General features: G+C 32.7%; 1 protein-coding gene across 1 annotated transcript in view; it reads left to right on the top strand.

Moving 5' to 3' along the window:
• Positions 1 to 13,894, top strand: part of YES1 (YES proto-oncogene 1, Src family tyrosine kinase) — a 79,296-nt gene that overhangs the window by 49,010 nt on the left and 16,392 nt on the right. The window contains exons 3-9 of the mRNA XM_051970374.1: positions 130 to 229; positions 1,471 to 1,569; positions 3,700 to 3,803; positions 3,900 to 4,049; positions 6,136 to 6,291; positions 7,622 to 7,801; positions 13,574 to 13,650. Of these exons, the coding sequence (XP_051826334.1) occupies positions 130 to 229; positions 1,471 to 1,569; positions 3,700 to 3,803; positions 3,900 to 4,049; positions 6,136 to 6,291; positions 7,622 to 7,801; positions 13,574 to 13,650 (866 nt within the window). The remainder of the gene's footprint in view (positions 1 to 129; positions 230 to 1,470; positions 1,570 to 3,699; positions 3,804 to 3,899; positions 4,050 to 6,135; positions 6,292 to 7,621; positions 7,802 to 13,573; positions 13,651 to 13,894) is intronic.

Raw genomic sequence — 13,894 nt, 5'->3', positions numbered from 1 at the left:
AAATAAACATAGAATCTCATTTTCAAAAAAATAGATTGGGGCAAGAATCAAACTTTGAACTTTTTTTTTTGATGAGAGTATTCTGCTGTCTTATACGATTTGCCTATGTATCATTTTTTTCTCTTTTAGGTGGTGTTACTATATTTGTGGCCTTATATGATTATGAAGCTAGAACTACAGAAGATCTTTCTTTTAAGAAGGGTGAAAGATTTCAAATAATTAACAATACGTGAGTGTTATAATGTTTCACTGGGAAATACTATAAAATCAGCTTGTGATAATCAGTATTAGTTGTACTAATAGTGGTAAGGGACCTGTAATCACTCAAAATATTTAAAGATAAAGTAATAGTATAAAGTCTTTAATATTAGTTAATAAGATGATAATTTCAGAAGTAATATGGCTAATAATATTATAAAGTCTATAGCTCCAGGACACTATAGGGTTTTGATGAAAACAGGCTATGTCTCCAATCACCCTAGTACTTTACACTTGATAGCCTCTAGTCAAACCTCCTTTGTATGATTTGTATTTCTTTGTTTTACTTTAAATAAAATTAATCATGTAAATTTTAGACATGCTTATTATTTTTTTCTTTCACCCTCTCATTCTCAATTCCTCTTCTCTTACCATTAATCCGTAATACACATTTGAAATATATTTTAAAATACTTATTTAAGAAAGTTTAATTTTCCTTAAAATCAAATATTCAAAACCATCTAAATGGTTTTCCTGAGGGTGGCCCTTACTTGTTCCCTCTTCTTTTCAGTTACTTGACTTTTTTTTTAAGTTATGAAAGTTTTTCATAGTGAATGCTGTAAATCATAAATGTGATTCAAGCATAACAACCCAAATACATTTTCAGGAAAGGATGTATTAATTGTCTTCACTATTTTTTTTTAATTGAGAAGTTTTATATCTTTTAAGAAAAATGTTTTGGTTTTTCCAGTTACATGTAAAAACAATTTTTAGGATTCCTTTTTAGAGGTCAAATCAGTTCATTCAGCCTTTATTAACCCAACTTTTTAGGACATCATAGTAGCTGTCAAATTAATAAGTCATTTCTTGACTTGGTGAAGTTTATATTCTTTTTAAGGAAAGAGAATATGCAAAGAAGGGAAAAAAATACAAGATAATAAATAATAACAACTGAGGAAATCAGAGAAGCTGGCTCCTGATCTGAACCTTGATTATTTTATTATACCACAACTGAAATAAAAAATAATATTGCTAATTTATAATAATAATAATAATATTGCTAGAATATAAAGATTCCTTCTATGTCTGAATTCCTTTGATTTGTGTAAGTTAATTTAGTATATCCAAGTATGAATACTAATCAGGTTAATAGAACAGCAAAAATTGAAATGTATCTCTTCCTACAACTTTAAATGGAAAATAGCATTGCATATATTATACTTGGTTATTAACATATCTACCTTGTAGTAATTGCTGTTGTGTTTGTTACAGGGAAGGAGACTGGTGGGAAGCAAGATCCATAGCTACAGGAAAGACTGGATATATCCCTAGCAATTATGTAGCTCCTGCCGACTCCATTCAGGCAGAAGAGTAAGACACAATCTCTGTTTTATTTATACTTTTTCAAATGTAATGACCAAAAAATTTTATGCCAATATTAATACTACTAATGTATCCTATTAATACAAGATGTTATATGAAACTCAGTAATTCAGTGATAAACACTTAGAGTAAGATCATAAAAAATGATATTCAGTGAAAATTTGTTTTAAAAGATACAAGAAGTCAGGGATCCTTTGACAATCCAATAGTAGTAGCACATTCCTCTCCCCTACATTTAGGAGCCATTTTTATGTTCTGCAGTTTTAGTCATATTTAAAAGTTTACATTCTATCCCAGGTAGTTATTGCCAAGATTAACTTAAACTGAGCTTATCACATAAACTGCATGTCTTGTGATTTCTTTCTAGTAAAGTGATAGAAAAGAAATTTCAGCAAACCATTTAATTTCTCTAAATCTCATTTTTTTCCTGTGTACAATAAGAAGAATTGCATTAAATGGACTCAAAGATCCTTTCCAGTTCTACATTATTTATAATAGTTCTTAAAGTTCTGATTTTCTTAAATAATTAAATAACTATCCACATACATACATACATACAAACATATCTGTGTGTATACATGGACATGTGTGTATATCCATTATGCACATGTGTGTACACATTTTTTCATATATACACACACATTTATAAATTATAATGCAGTGGATACAGTGTTAAACTGTGATGCTGATCCTGTGTTACTAGCTATGAGAATATAGGCTACTTACATAATTTCCCTGAACCTGAGTTTACTCATTTATAAAATGGGAGTAATAGTAATACACCAAATACTTGCCACATAGAGTTGTTGTAAAAAGCAAATGAGATCAAGCATATAAAATTTTTTATAAACTTTGAAATGGGCTATAAATTTCAGCATATTTGTACTTAGACATGCTTTTCATTTTAGTCATTATTATATAATATTCTTGTGTTTCAAATAAAGAACAAAAATTACTTTAGTTTTATATTTCTTCCTTGTACAGAAAGGGTGACAAATTTTGCTATTTGTATCTGTCAGAAATGATCAGTTTACTCTTAGGAAAATTTACAGAAGTAAATTACTTTATATATAATTTTTCTATTTACATAGTATAGTTGTTGTTAATTTATTGTATTAATGTGTATGTCTAGAAGTAGGTTGGATAAAATCTTAGTAATCAAGATCCTTCCTAATAAAAAATTATTAATAATTTAGATATAATATTAGTAATTCTGATTGCATATTAGCTACATATCTATGATATAGCATGGATGCTACTGCTATTGATGCCATTGTATTATTTCCTGCCACATTTTCACTGTTCTTACTTGGTGTTGCTGTTAACACAGGTGGTTCCAAAGTTATTCATTCTCTGCCATCACTGTTCACTGGTATACTGTGGATATTTTTATAAATTTAATTTCTACTTTTATAATACTTACTATTTGGTTAAAGATTTTTGTATGACATTGATCTCAAAAGTTTTCTTTTCTTCATGATATGGTATTTTTTGCTGTGATGAATTACAGCATTGCCATGAGAGAGTCAGAGTTTTATATGTATTTTGGGGGTGTAAGTTCCATAGAATTTGCAGCACACCTTGCTAACCACCCTTCAGCATAAATGAATACTATCTGTAGAGTCAATGGCAGCTAGGTGAGGCAGTGTGGATAGAGTACCAGGTTTGGAGGCAGCAAGACCTGAATTCAAATTTGGCTACAGTTACTTAATAGCTGTGTGATCCTGAGTGACTCACTGAACCCTGTTTACCTCAGTTTCTTCATTTGTCAAATGAACTAGAGAAGGAAATGGTAAATCACTCCCAATAACTTTGCCAGGAAAATCTCAAATGGGGTCACAAAAAGTATTTAAGATAAATTTTAAGTATTTTCACCTATGCCAAAAATTAACATAAAAAAATTTTTAAATAACTTCTGTATTTAACTGTTTAGCTTTTCTGATATTTTCAGCCACCTGAAATTCTTTTTTTCAAACCAGATACTTAATGACTTAAAATTTGGCTTAAAAATAAAGTGGTATCTATCCATCATTGATTTTTTTTTCCCTCTTTTGTTTTGTTGTAATTTTCCTATCTTTGGCTCTATCTTTATATTCTAACACATCATTTTTTCCTCAGATGGTATTTTGGCAAAATGGGCAGAAAAGATGCTGAGAGACTACTTTTAAATCCTGGGAACCAGCGAGGTATCTTTTTAGTAAGAGAAAGTGAAACCACCAAAGGTATGGTCCTCACTAAACTGCCATTTCCATAGTTAAAATAGTGTTTTATATAGTGGCATTTTAAGAAAGATACAATAAAAGGATTCATTTTTTTAGGTGCTTTTTCCCTTTCTATTCGTGATTGGGATGAGATAAGGGGTGACAATGTGAAACACTACAAAATTAGGAAACTTGACAATGGTGGATACTATATCACAACCAGAGCACCGTTTGATACTTTGCAGAAATTAGTCAAACACTACACAGGTAGGTGAATACTTAAACTAACTTTAAATTTTAACATATAAGATTAGTAATATACCTTCAATATGCTTCCTCACCTGGACCCTCACTGAAGGAAGGTGGTACTTTTATTAGTCCCAACTTTGTTCTCCACAGAAGCTATTATTAATCTTTTCTTCATTCACCCTCCCTTTTAACTGAAAAAACTGAGGCCATTTGCTCTTAACTACCATTCTCTTTATTTCATAATTCTCCCATTCTCTCCCCCTTTTTCCTGATGTCTGCAAAAAAGAAGAGCTAACCCTTCTCCTTGCCACTTAATCTTTTGGGTCTACTCCAACAGATTATATATAAAGTCACACCCCTTTTCAGATCTTCAGCTTCTCCTTATCAAATGGTTCCTTTCTTACTGTCTTTATATAAGCCTGAATCTTCTCCATTCTCAAAAAATCTTCAGTCGGCCCTACCATCCTCTTATCATTTCGCTCTCTTCCATTTCTCAGCCAATGTTCTTGAAAAAGTTGACTATTTGGGGGGTTTGCTTTCTATTTTATTACTCATTTCTTCTCTCTTTACAGTCTTACTTCCTGTAGTATCTTGCAACTAAATGTTTTCTTCACAATTACTAACAATGTCTTCATATTGCCAAGTTTAATGGGTTTTTTTTTTTTCAGTCTTTTTCTGCTGCATTTGACAGTATTTGTGTTATGTTCTTTTACATATGGTCTCTTCTCACGACTCTCTGCTGAGTCACTTCCTTACTTGTCTGGCATGTTCTTCTCATTTTCCTTTGCTACCTCATCATTTACATCATACCTTTTAACTGTAGATATTCCCTAAAATTCTGTCCTAGGACTTCTACTCTCATGATGACCTCATCACCTCCTAGTTTATCATGTCTCTACAAATGAATCCCAGATGTACATCTGACACTTATATGTCTAATACTGAAGTCATTTTTTCCTCTAAAGCATTCGCTCTTATAAATTTAGCAATTTCTGTTGAAGATGTCAGTATCCTTCCACTCTTCCAAATTTTTAATCTTGGCTATAGATACAGATATAGATACACTCCTCTCTCCATCTCTTGTATCTTAACTCCTCTCCATATAAACACATGTGCTTCAGCACAGGTCTGACCATGTGACTCTCCTTATTCAACTTAAGCTACTTTGTTTTATCTCTAGGAAAGGGTTCTTAACCCAAAATCTGTGAAATTAGATTTTCTTGGATTTTTTTCTTTTAATACTTTGCTAACTATATATTTTTTATACTAATTATATTCTTTGTAATTTTCTGTACTTTATGCATTTAAAAACATTCTGAGAAGTGATCTATTGGCTTTACTAGACTTGCCAAAGGTATCCATTATACAAAAAAGACTAAGAAATATAAACTCCTCTGTTTAGCTTTTGAAAGCTGCATAATCTGACTCCAGCCTTTTTTGAGTCTTATTAGATTTCTTTATTTGTCTCCTACATTTTGAGATCAGCCACACTGACCATCTTTCTGTTCCTTATACATAAGTACATCTGGGTATAATTACTACTAATTATCTCCCATGTTGGGCATATACTACTTCTTTAACTTTCAACCTCATAGATTCTCTTTCTTCCCTTAAGATATAGCTCAAGCGTTATATGAGTGAAATCTTTCCTGATTTCTTCAACTGCTAGTTCCTTTGTTTCCTCTTAGGTATTTAAGTACTTTTATGGATTTATTTTTATTCACTTAATATTATATAGTTGTCTCACTTGTTAGAATATAGACTGTGAGTAGATACTGTTTAATTCTTTTCACTAACATGCTCAATGCCTAGCCCACAGTTATGCATTTTCTTAATAAATACTTGTTAATCATTTGACCCATATTTTTATATAGATGTTTCTGAGTAAGGTTAGTATTGTATTGCTTATATGTTTATATGAAGTTTATCATTTAAAATTTTATTAAAAGAGGAAATAAGCTTTTTTTCATGATTACTATGTTCTAAACTCTGTGTTCATTGCCTTTTCAAATATTACCTTATCTGATAAGAATATTCATCTACTGTATAAGCTCAAATTTCCTAAATAATGAAATTTCAAATGAACTTATATTTAATTCTTCAGAACATGCTGATGGCTTATGCCATAAGTTAACAAGCGTGTGTCCAACTGTGAAACCTCAGACACAAGGTTTGGCAAAAGATGCTTGGGAAATTCCTCGAGAATCTTTACGTCTAGAAGTTAAATTGGGCCAAGGATGTTTTGGTGAAGTGTGGATGGGTAAGAAGCAATTGCTTTTTAAAAATCTTTTGCTCCAAACCTGTGATTTCCTTGGTGAGGGCAATTCCTCCAAATGGAATCTCTTGCACTAAATAGTAAACCACCCAATTGTATTATTTTATTTGGGATATTTAGATATGAATTAAAATGTTATAATTGAAAGATAATTATAGTATTAATATTGAAAACTGACCCTACTAGCTAATGTATTAGCAATATATAGCATATAGTATAGCAAAATAATAAGTGAAGTAAAAATACTGATTTGTAGCAATTTGGCACATCTAAATTAAGAGCTTTAGCGAATGTTAGCGCTGCTTACATCAGGAGGAGAATTTTCTCTCAGCACAAGGAGAGAGAGAAAGGTATAAAATTCTCTAGCTGATCATAGCTGATAACAATAGCTAACATAACGCATGCTTTATGATAATTGTCTCATTTGACCTTCAGCAAGAACCTTGGGAGGTAGGTGCTGTTATTCCTTTTATAGAAATGAGGCAAGCGATGGATGGTTAAGTGATGTGCCCAGGGTCACAAAGCTAGCAAGTATCTGAAACTAATATTTGAACTCAGGTCTTTCTGGATCCAGGCCCTCTACTTATCCACTGTTTCAATGGCTGCCTATGGTATGAAATATTGTCTAATGAAAAAAAAAAGACTAACATTGATGGTGTAGGAATGTATTGCAACATAGAATCAGCATTTTCAAGTTCAGAGTCCTGTAAAGAATACAGCTGTTACTTGAAATGAATCAAGTTTGTTGGAGAGCTATAATTTTGTCAGTGTATCTCTTCCACTGACACAGATTACCATCCCTCTGTAACTTAGTAGATGTTCGTTAAACATTCCTGTAACCAAGATTTATTATATGAAAGCCAACTAAATGATAAATTTTTTGAGGACTTAGTGTCCTCAGATAACAAGCATCCTTTAGTGGGATTGTTCTTGAGCCTTTTCTAGTTTGGTAGAGTTTGTGCTCTGCTATCATGATCCTTAAGAATCCAAGGTCTTTCTCAGAACATCCAAGATGAGGCATTGGGGCAGTATTTAAGTGAAGGAGTATTATTTTTAATAATATGGTTTAGGGGCATTTTTTTCATTTCAGCAGCCTTGTAAGTTAAGATAATCAGTCTGTTATGTGATAATAGCTCTTTTGTATAATTAGTAACATCCCCATACTTCTCTTTTTTTTTCCTAAATATCTCAATAAGACTCATGTCATATAAAATTTGTAGCTGTTACTTGTTTTGTCTGCTACTCAATTTGACTTTTGCTACTGTTTTCACCATTAAACTACTAGAGAAAATAACAGAAGTTATTGTTTCCTTAGGAACGTGGAATGGAACCACAAAAGTAGCAATCAAAACACTGAAGCCTGGTACAATGATGCCAGAAGCTTTTCTTCAGGAAGCTCAGATCATGAAGAAACTAAGACATGATAAACTTGTTCCCCTATATGCTGTTGTTTCTGAGGAGCCAATTTATATTGTTACTGAATTTATGTCAAAAGGTATGTGTCCATGATGAATAGAAATGAAGGTATTTTTATGACATTTAAAAAGTTTTTAAAAGACTATTTTGGGATCATGTTATTTATGTATGTAAAATTTTTATCCTGTTAATGTTTCTAAAAAATGTTTTCAACAAAGCAGATTTTTTTTTTATATAGGCATATGAAATTTGGTGGTTTTTCTAATGGGAAAGAGATTTTTACCAGTCATTTGGAAAAGTTTGGAAGAAAAGTAAAAGTTTCGAATGGCAAAACAGACTGAAAAGGTGAAGGGGTATATGTAACTATAGAAATGGAATGATTAGAAAAATATGATAAAAAGAAAGGTAATTAGAATAACGATGCTATAAGAATGAAAAACTAAAGCATCAAGGGAAAAAAGCTCTTGTCTTTAAAGCCTAAAGCAAATCAAATTGGATCTCAAACAAACCAGGGAAAGAACTTTGGTAAAATATGTGGATGGTTCCTGATTTAAGTACTTGCAGATATCTCAAAATACAAATAACTACCTCATCCACATGACAATTGGAACCCCATTTCATTATCATATGCAACACTTCCTCCTACCCATATCTAATTTGGACCACATAACATAAATCTGGAGAAAAATCTTAAATAAGAAGAACAGATAATTGTAGAAGAAAGTTGAGTAAATTCCTAGGGTTACTACCTTCTTTCTCTCTTGTTCTTCCCAGAACGTCTTCATTAATACCAGAGGAATTCATGTTTGACTGCCCTAGATTTCTGTGAATTAGATGTCCAGATTAAGATTTTTGTAGGAGAGGAATAGGGAGTAAAGATAGAAGTGGGAATGTATCAACAAAAACTGAGAAAAAGAACCTGGTTTTGTTGATGGTGTTTTTTTTAAGTTGTTTGTTTTTATTTTTCAAATAAGTATTTTTTAAATGAATCTGCCCATCTACTACCTGCTCCTCTTTTCCTCCCTCACCCCTATACAAATTAAAACAAAAAAATATATAATTCAATATGTAGTGTGGCAAAACAAATTTCCATGTACAAAAATGTCCAATTTTTGCATTTTAAATTCATCACTTCTTTTGTCAGGTATGTGGCATGTTTCTTCATTCTTTTGGACTTGTGTTTTTATTGTTGCATGGTTTCTCAAAATTCTATTTTGCTATAATATTTTTATTATTTAATAAATTGTTTTCCTGGTAATTCTCACTTCACTCTGCATTAGTTTATAGTGTTTTTTCCAGTTTCCTCTGAAATTAACAAGTTCTTCATTTCTCATAGTGCCATATTATTTTGTTGTATTCATTTACTATAATTTGGTTATAGGAAGGTCTCTCCTCCTTAGTTTTCACTGTCTGACTACTATGAATCAACCAATCAAACATTTGTTAAGAACTTACTATATGACAAGACACTGTGCTATGCTCTGGGGATAAGAGGCAAAGGATAGCCCTTGTCTTTAAAAGAGCTCTCAATCTAATGGTTGAGATAACAAACATACCAGATCCAGGATAAATAATTGAGGGAAGGCACTGGAATTAAGAGATGTTGGTTAAGGCTTCATGTAGGAGGTGGAATTTTAATTGGGACTTAAAAGTAAAATCATTGAGTAGTTAGAATTGAAGAGGAAAAGCATTTTAAGGCATGGGGGACATCCAGAGAAAATGTCTGGAGGTGAGAGATGGAGTATCTTGTTCTTGGATCAGTCAGGAGGGCAGGGTATCAACTGAATCTAAGAGTGGGGGTTAGATAGTAAGATAGAAGGGGAATCAGGGAAGTATAAGAGCTAGAATGTAAAGGGCTTTGAGTGCCAAGGAGAGCATTTTGTATTTGATCTTGGAGGCAATAGAGAGCTATGGGAGTTTATTTGGTAGAGTAACAGGACTGGACTTGGGCTTTAGGAAAGTCACTTTGCCAGCAGAATAAGGGGTATGTTGCAACGAAAAGAACAGCTATAAATATTTTTGCATATTATCGATCCTTATCCTCTTTCTTTGATTTCTTTGGGATATAGGCCTAATAGGAATCTATTGGATGAAAGAATATATACAGTTTTATAACTTTCTGGACATAGTTGCAAATTTCTTTCCAGAATTGCTAATCCCTCCAAATGTTTTCTTCTTTTTGTCTTTTTTTTTTCCAGTTTTATAAATATGAGAGAGAACTTCAAAAGTTGTTTCAGTTTGCATTTTTTTTTTTTGCATTTTATTAGTGATTTACATTATCTCTTCATATGCTTGTTGATAGATTGGATTTCTTTTTTTTTGAAAACTGCCTGATCTTATATTTTGGCTATTTATCTAGTGCGGCAGTAAGTGGTATTATCATTACTCCCTATTTTATAGATGAGGAAACTAAAGTGGAGAGAAATTAGGTGGTTAAATCAGGGTTCCATAGCTTTGAAGTATCTTGAATCCCAATCTCCCTAGCCCAGGACCCAGCACTCTATCCATTGAACTACTCAGATACCAAAATAAGCAGACCCAAGAGAGGAGGAAAACTTAGCTGCCAGTGATGAGTTTGTTATCCAACTTAAATTATACCCTAAGGAACAGAAAGAAGTGATATTAGGGTGTAAATGATTTCAGAAAGGTCATTGAAGGTGACAGAGATATCCTAGAGTTAGAATTCAGTAAATATTATCCCAGTGACCTTAATTTTGATTCCAGATAATAAAGAGAAAATATAAGTTAGAGAATTCAGGTGAAAGTTCAGTTAATGTTTTGCTGTAGCAAATAAAAGTGCAGTCCCTTTAAATGCCCACACATCTTTCCTAAAAATCATTCATTCTCTCTAATTATCCTCTCTCAGTATTATTCTTTCTACATGGTTAAATATTAATTCTAGAGATACTTCTATTAACCAAATTTAGTCAGATTATTTTTCCTTATTTGTCTAATCATTAGAAGTTTTGATGCTCATGAATGTTTAGGTGTTTTCAGTCTTAGCCAACTTTGTGATCCCATTTAAGGTTTTCTTGGCAAAGATACTTGGGTGATTTGCCATCTCCTTTTCCAACTCACTTAAGAGATGAGGAACCTGAGGCAAATGGAGTTAAGTGACTTTACCAGAGTAACAGAGCCAGATTTGAACTCAAAAAGAGAGGAGTCTTCCTGATGCCTAATCAGTAAGGCTCAAATCCGGTGCTGTATCCACTAGGTCACCTAACTGCTCATCTCCTGAGTAGGCTCCTTTAGAATGTAGTTAAGCCATTGAGAATAACCAAGTACTGTTAAAACCAGCAGTGCAAAATTTGATATCTTTTTCAGTTGTCATCTTTCTAGATAACCTTATTTTTTGATACTGTTATTTGTCCATTTGTAGATATTTTCTAAATTCAGTTTAATTCAACAAGAATTTAATTTTGTTCCTTCCACATTGCAATTTTCCCTATCATGGTCAGGCTAGAATCAAAAATTAAATGGAATGGGGATTTTCAAAAGCCACAGACAACATAGAGATTAAAATATGTAACCTAAATTTTACAATAAGGTACTATAAAAACCTCATAAAAGAAAAAGAAAAATTCAGATACCTTCACTGGTACAAAGAGAGAGCCAAAATATTTTACTTTGGTTTTTCAGATCAAGGGGACACTGTGCCCTTAACCCTTGCAGTGTGAAAGGGATAACTATCTATTATATACCAGGTTCTAGGTTAATTGCTAGATTAGAAAGTAGAACCTGCCTTTAAGGTGTTTTAAGTTCTGTGCTATTCTCAGTTTTTAAGATACTGTTTTCTCCTGATTTACCACCTGACTGACTATTTATCACTCTCTTTTGTTGCCTCTTTGTCTGTATGGTGTCCCTGATTCCTTATGTTATCTCAGTCCTGTGTCATGGGCCGTCTTCCCTCTACGTGTTCTTTCTGGGTGTGCTTAGCTTTCAGAGAGGTAGCATATTCCAGGATCTGAATCTAATCTCATCTTTCTGTGGCAGAAAAAGAAACCTAAAAATTATTTTATTTGCTTTCTCATTTATTTTACCACTTTATATTCTGTATGCTGAGTATAAACTTGCTCAGTGAGCAAAGGTGTATCCTCTATTAGAAACAAGAAAGGACCTATAAGGCAGCAAGTACAGGGTCTAGAGTTAAGACTTAAGGGTTCAAATTTTATCTGAGACTCCTACCAACTGTGTGGCCTTGGGCAAGTTTTTTAACCTGTTTGCCTTAGTTTTCTCAGCTGTGAAGAGGCCTAACAAACAAGACCTAACTTGCAGGATTGTTGTAAAGGTCAGATTAGGTACTATTTGTAAAATGCTTAGGACAGTACCTGGCACATAGTAGATGCTCTATAAATATTTTATTCTTTCCACTTGACTCCCATCGAACCAGTTATGTGCTGGAAAAAAAAAAAGGAATCTGTGTCTTCTCTCATCATTTCCTGCTTATCCTGTATATATATTTTTGTCTCCTCTATTAAGTTGTAAGCTCTTTGAGGGCAAGGATTGTCTTTTGCCTCTTTTTGTATTCCCAGTGAACACAGTGCAAGGTACTAAGTAGATGCTTAATAAATATTGATTGATTGAAATATGAAAATCACCGGCTACCTCTTTTTTGAGTTCCTATAGATGTCTTGGAAGAAATGAGATACTATCTCCCAGGCATGAATAATTTTCTCTGAGACATCCTTATTTCAGATGGACAATCTTATCCTAAACCCTTCCCCTTCTCTTCTTTTTCCCAGAATGCTACATGCCTTTTAATGCTTGTCTCTTTCTATGATGTAGCTATATGGATTTACAAAATGTATAATTCTAAACCTAAATTTCCCAGCCTTCCTGATCTCTTGAATTGTCAGAGTTCTTTGCTTCTTCACATGATCATGACTACTTAACTGTTTACATGTTATATGCCTCCCCAATATGCTTCTTTGAGGTCAAGGATTATTTTTAATTTTGTCTTTTGTAGTTGCCATGCCTTACAAGTAACTTAATAAACCATTGTTATATTGAATTGAATTGGAAACTACCAAATAAAATGCTTATATGATCCCTGAACTTGTTCTATTTCTATTCCTTTTCTTTCTGTCCTTCAGTTTCTGTTTTTCTTAATCTTAACCAAAGATGTTTTTCCTATTTCTTGTTCTAGTGTCAAAATTCTTGGTTATAGTTCTACCCCTAGATGTTTCTAGTTATCCCACGGACTGTCCAAAGTAAATTTTGATTCATTTGAATTTCAATAAATACCAAGATCTTTCCTCCTTTGCAGAAGTGTGGAATGTTTCATATACTCAGACCCAGTTGATATGTTAGTTTTGCTAAATGTCTTTCCTTTGGTTGTTATAAAATGTTCTTTAAGTGTGGGAAATGTTGATTGGGAAATGAAGATGATATAAAAATAAAATATATCAATAAAATTACTTTTTAAAATGTTTTTTAAAGTATCAGAACTTTTAGGAGGAGTTTGGGTGGAATAATGTAATAACTAGGATATTACTAAAAGGGTTCTGGGAAACACTGACTTTGATTGGAAGTCTGCTAAGTGATAATTGTTGTTCTTCTTTCTTCCAACTTCTTTACTTTAGGGATTGGAAGTGGGGATGGAGAATTGGGAACTGGGACAAGATGGAGGAAACTTGGGAAAAAAGTAGGGAAAGATAACCCTATCTTGAAGGTTTAGGAACCTTCTTGGAAACATATCAAGATAATGGCCCTGCAACCTCTCCACCCCCAAAAAAATTTTTTGAGACTAAAATGGTATAAAGAAGTAGGATGTTAAAGTTCAGAAATATTACTTGTTTTGTACTTTATTCCTTTTGTTTTGCTTTTCTTTCATAAAATTTTTCTGTTACAGGAAGCTTATTAGATTTCCTTAAAGAAGGAGATGGAAAGTATTTGAAGCTACCACAGTTGGTTGATATGGCTGCACAGGTACTTCTTTATGTATATATCTATAAATGGCTTGAAAAGATACCTAAAAGTTAAGAAAATATAGTGTAGAGGAGGACTAATCATAGAATTGCGCCAAGGAGACCCTAGATATCTAGACTTAATCCCAACTCTCCTTTGCCTTGTGGAGAGAAAACTAAGGCCTAGAGAGGTTAAATGATTAATCTGGGGTCTTATAGTTGACTAGTGTCAGAACTGGGACTAGGAATCCCAAATGTTCTCTTTC

Source organism: Antechinus flavipes, chromosome 1 (assembly GCF_016432865.1).
Source record: "Antechinus flavipes isolate AdamAnt ecotype Samford, QLD, Australia chromosome 1, AdamAnt_v2, whole genome shotgun sequence".
NCBI classification, from domain to species: domain Eukaryota; kingdom Metazoa; phylum Chordata; class Mammalia; order Dasyuromorphia; family Dasyuridae; genus Antechinus; species Antechinus flavipes.
This window is presented reverse-complemented; position numbering and strand designations above follow the sequence as displayed.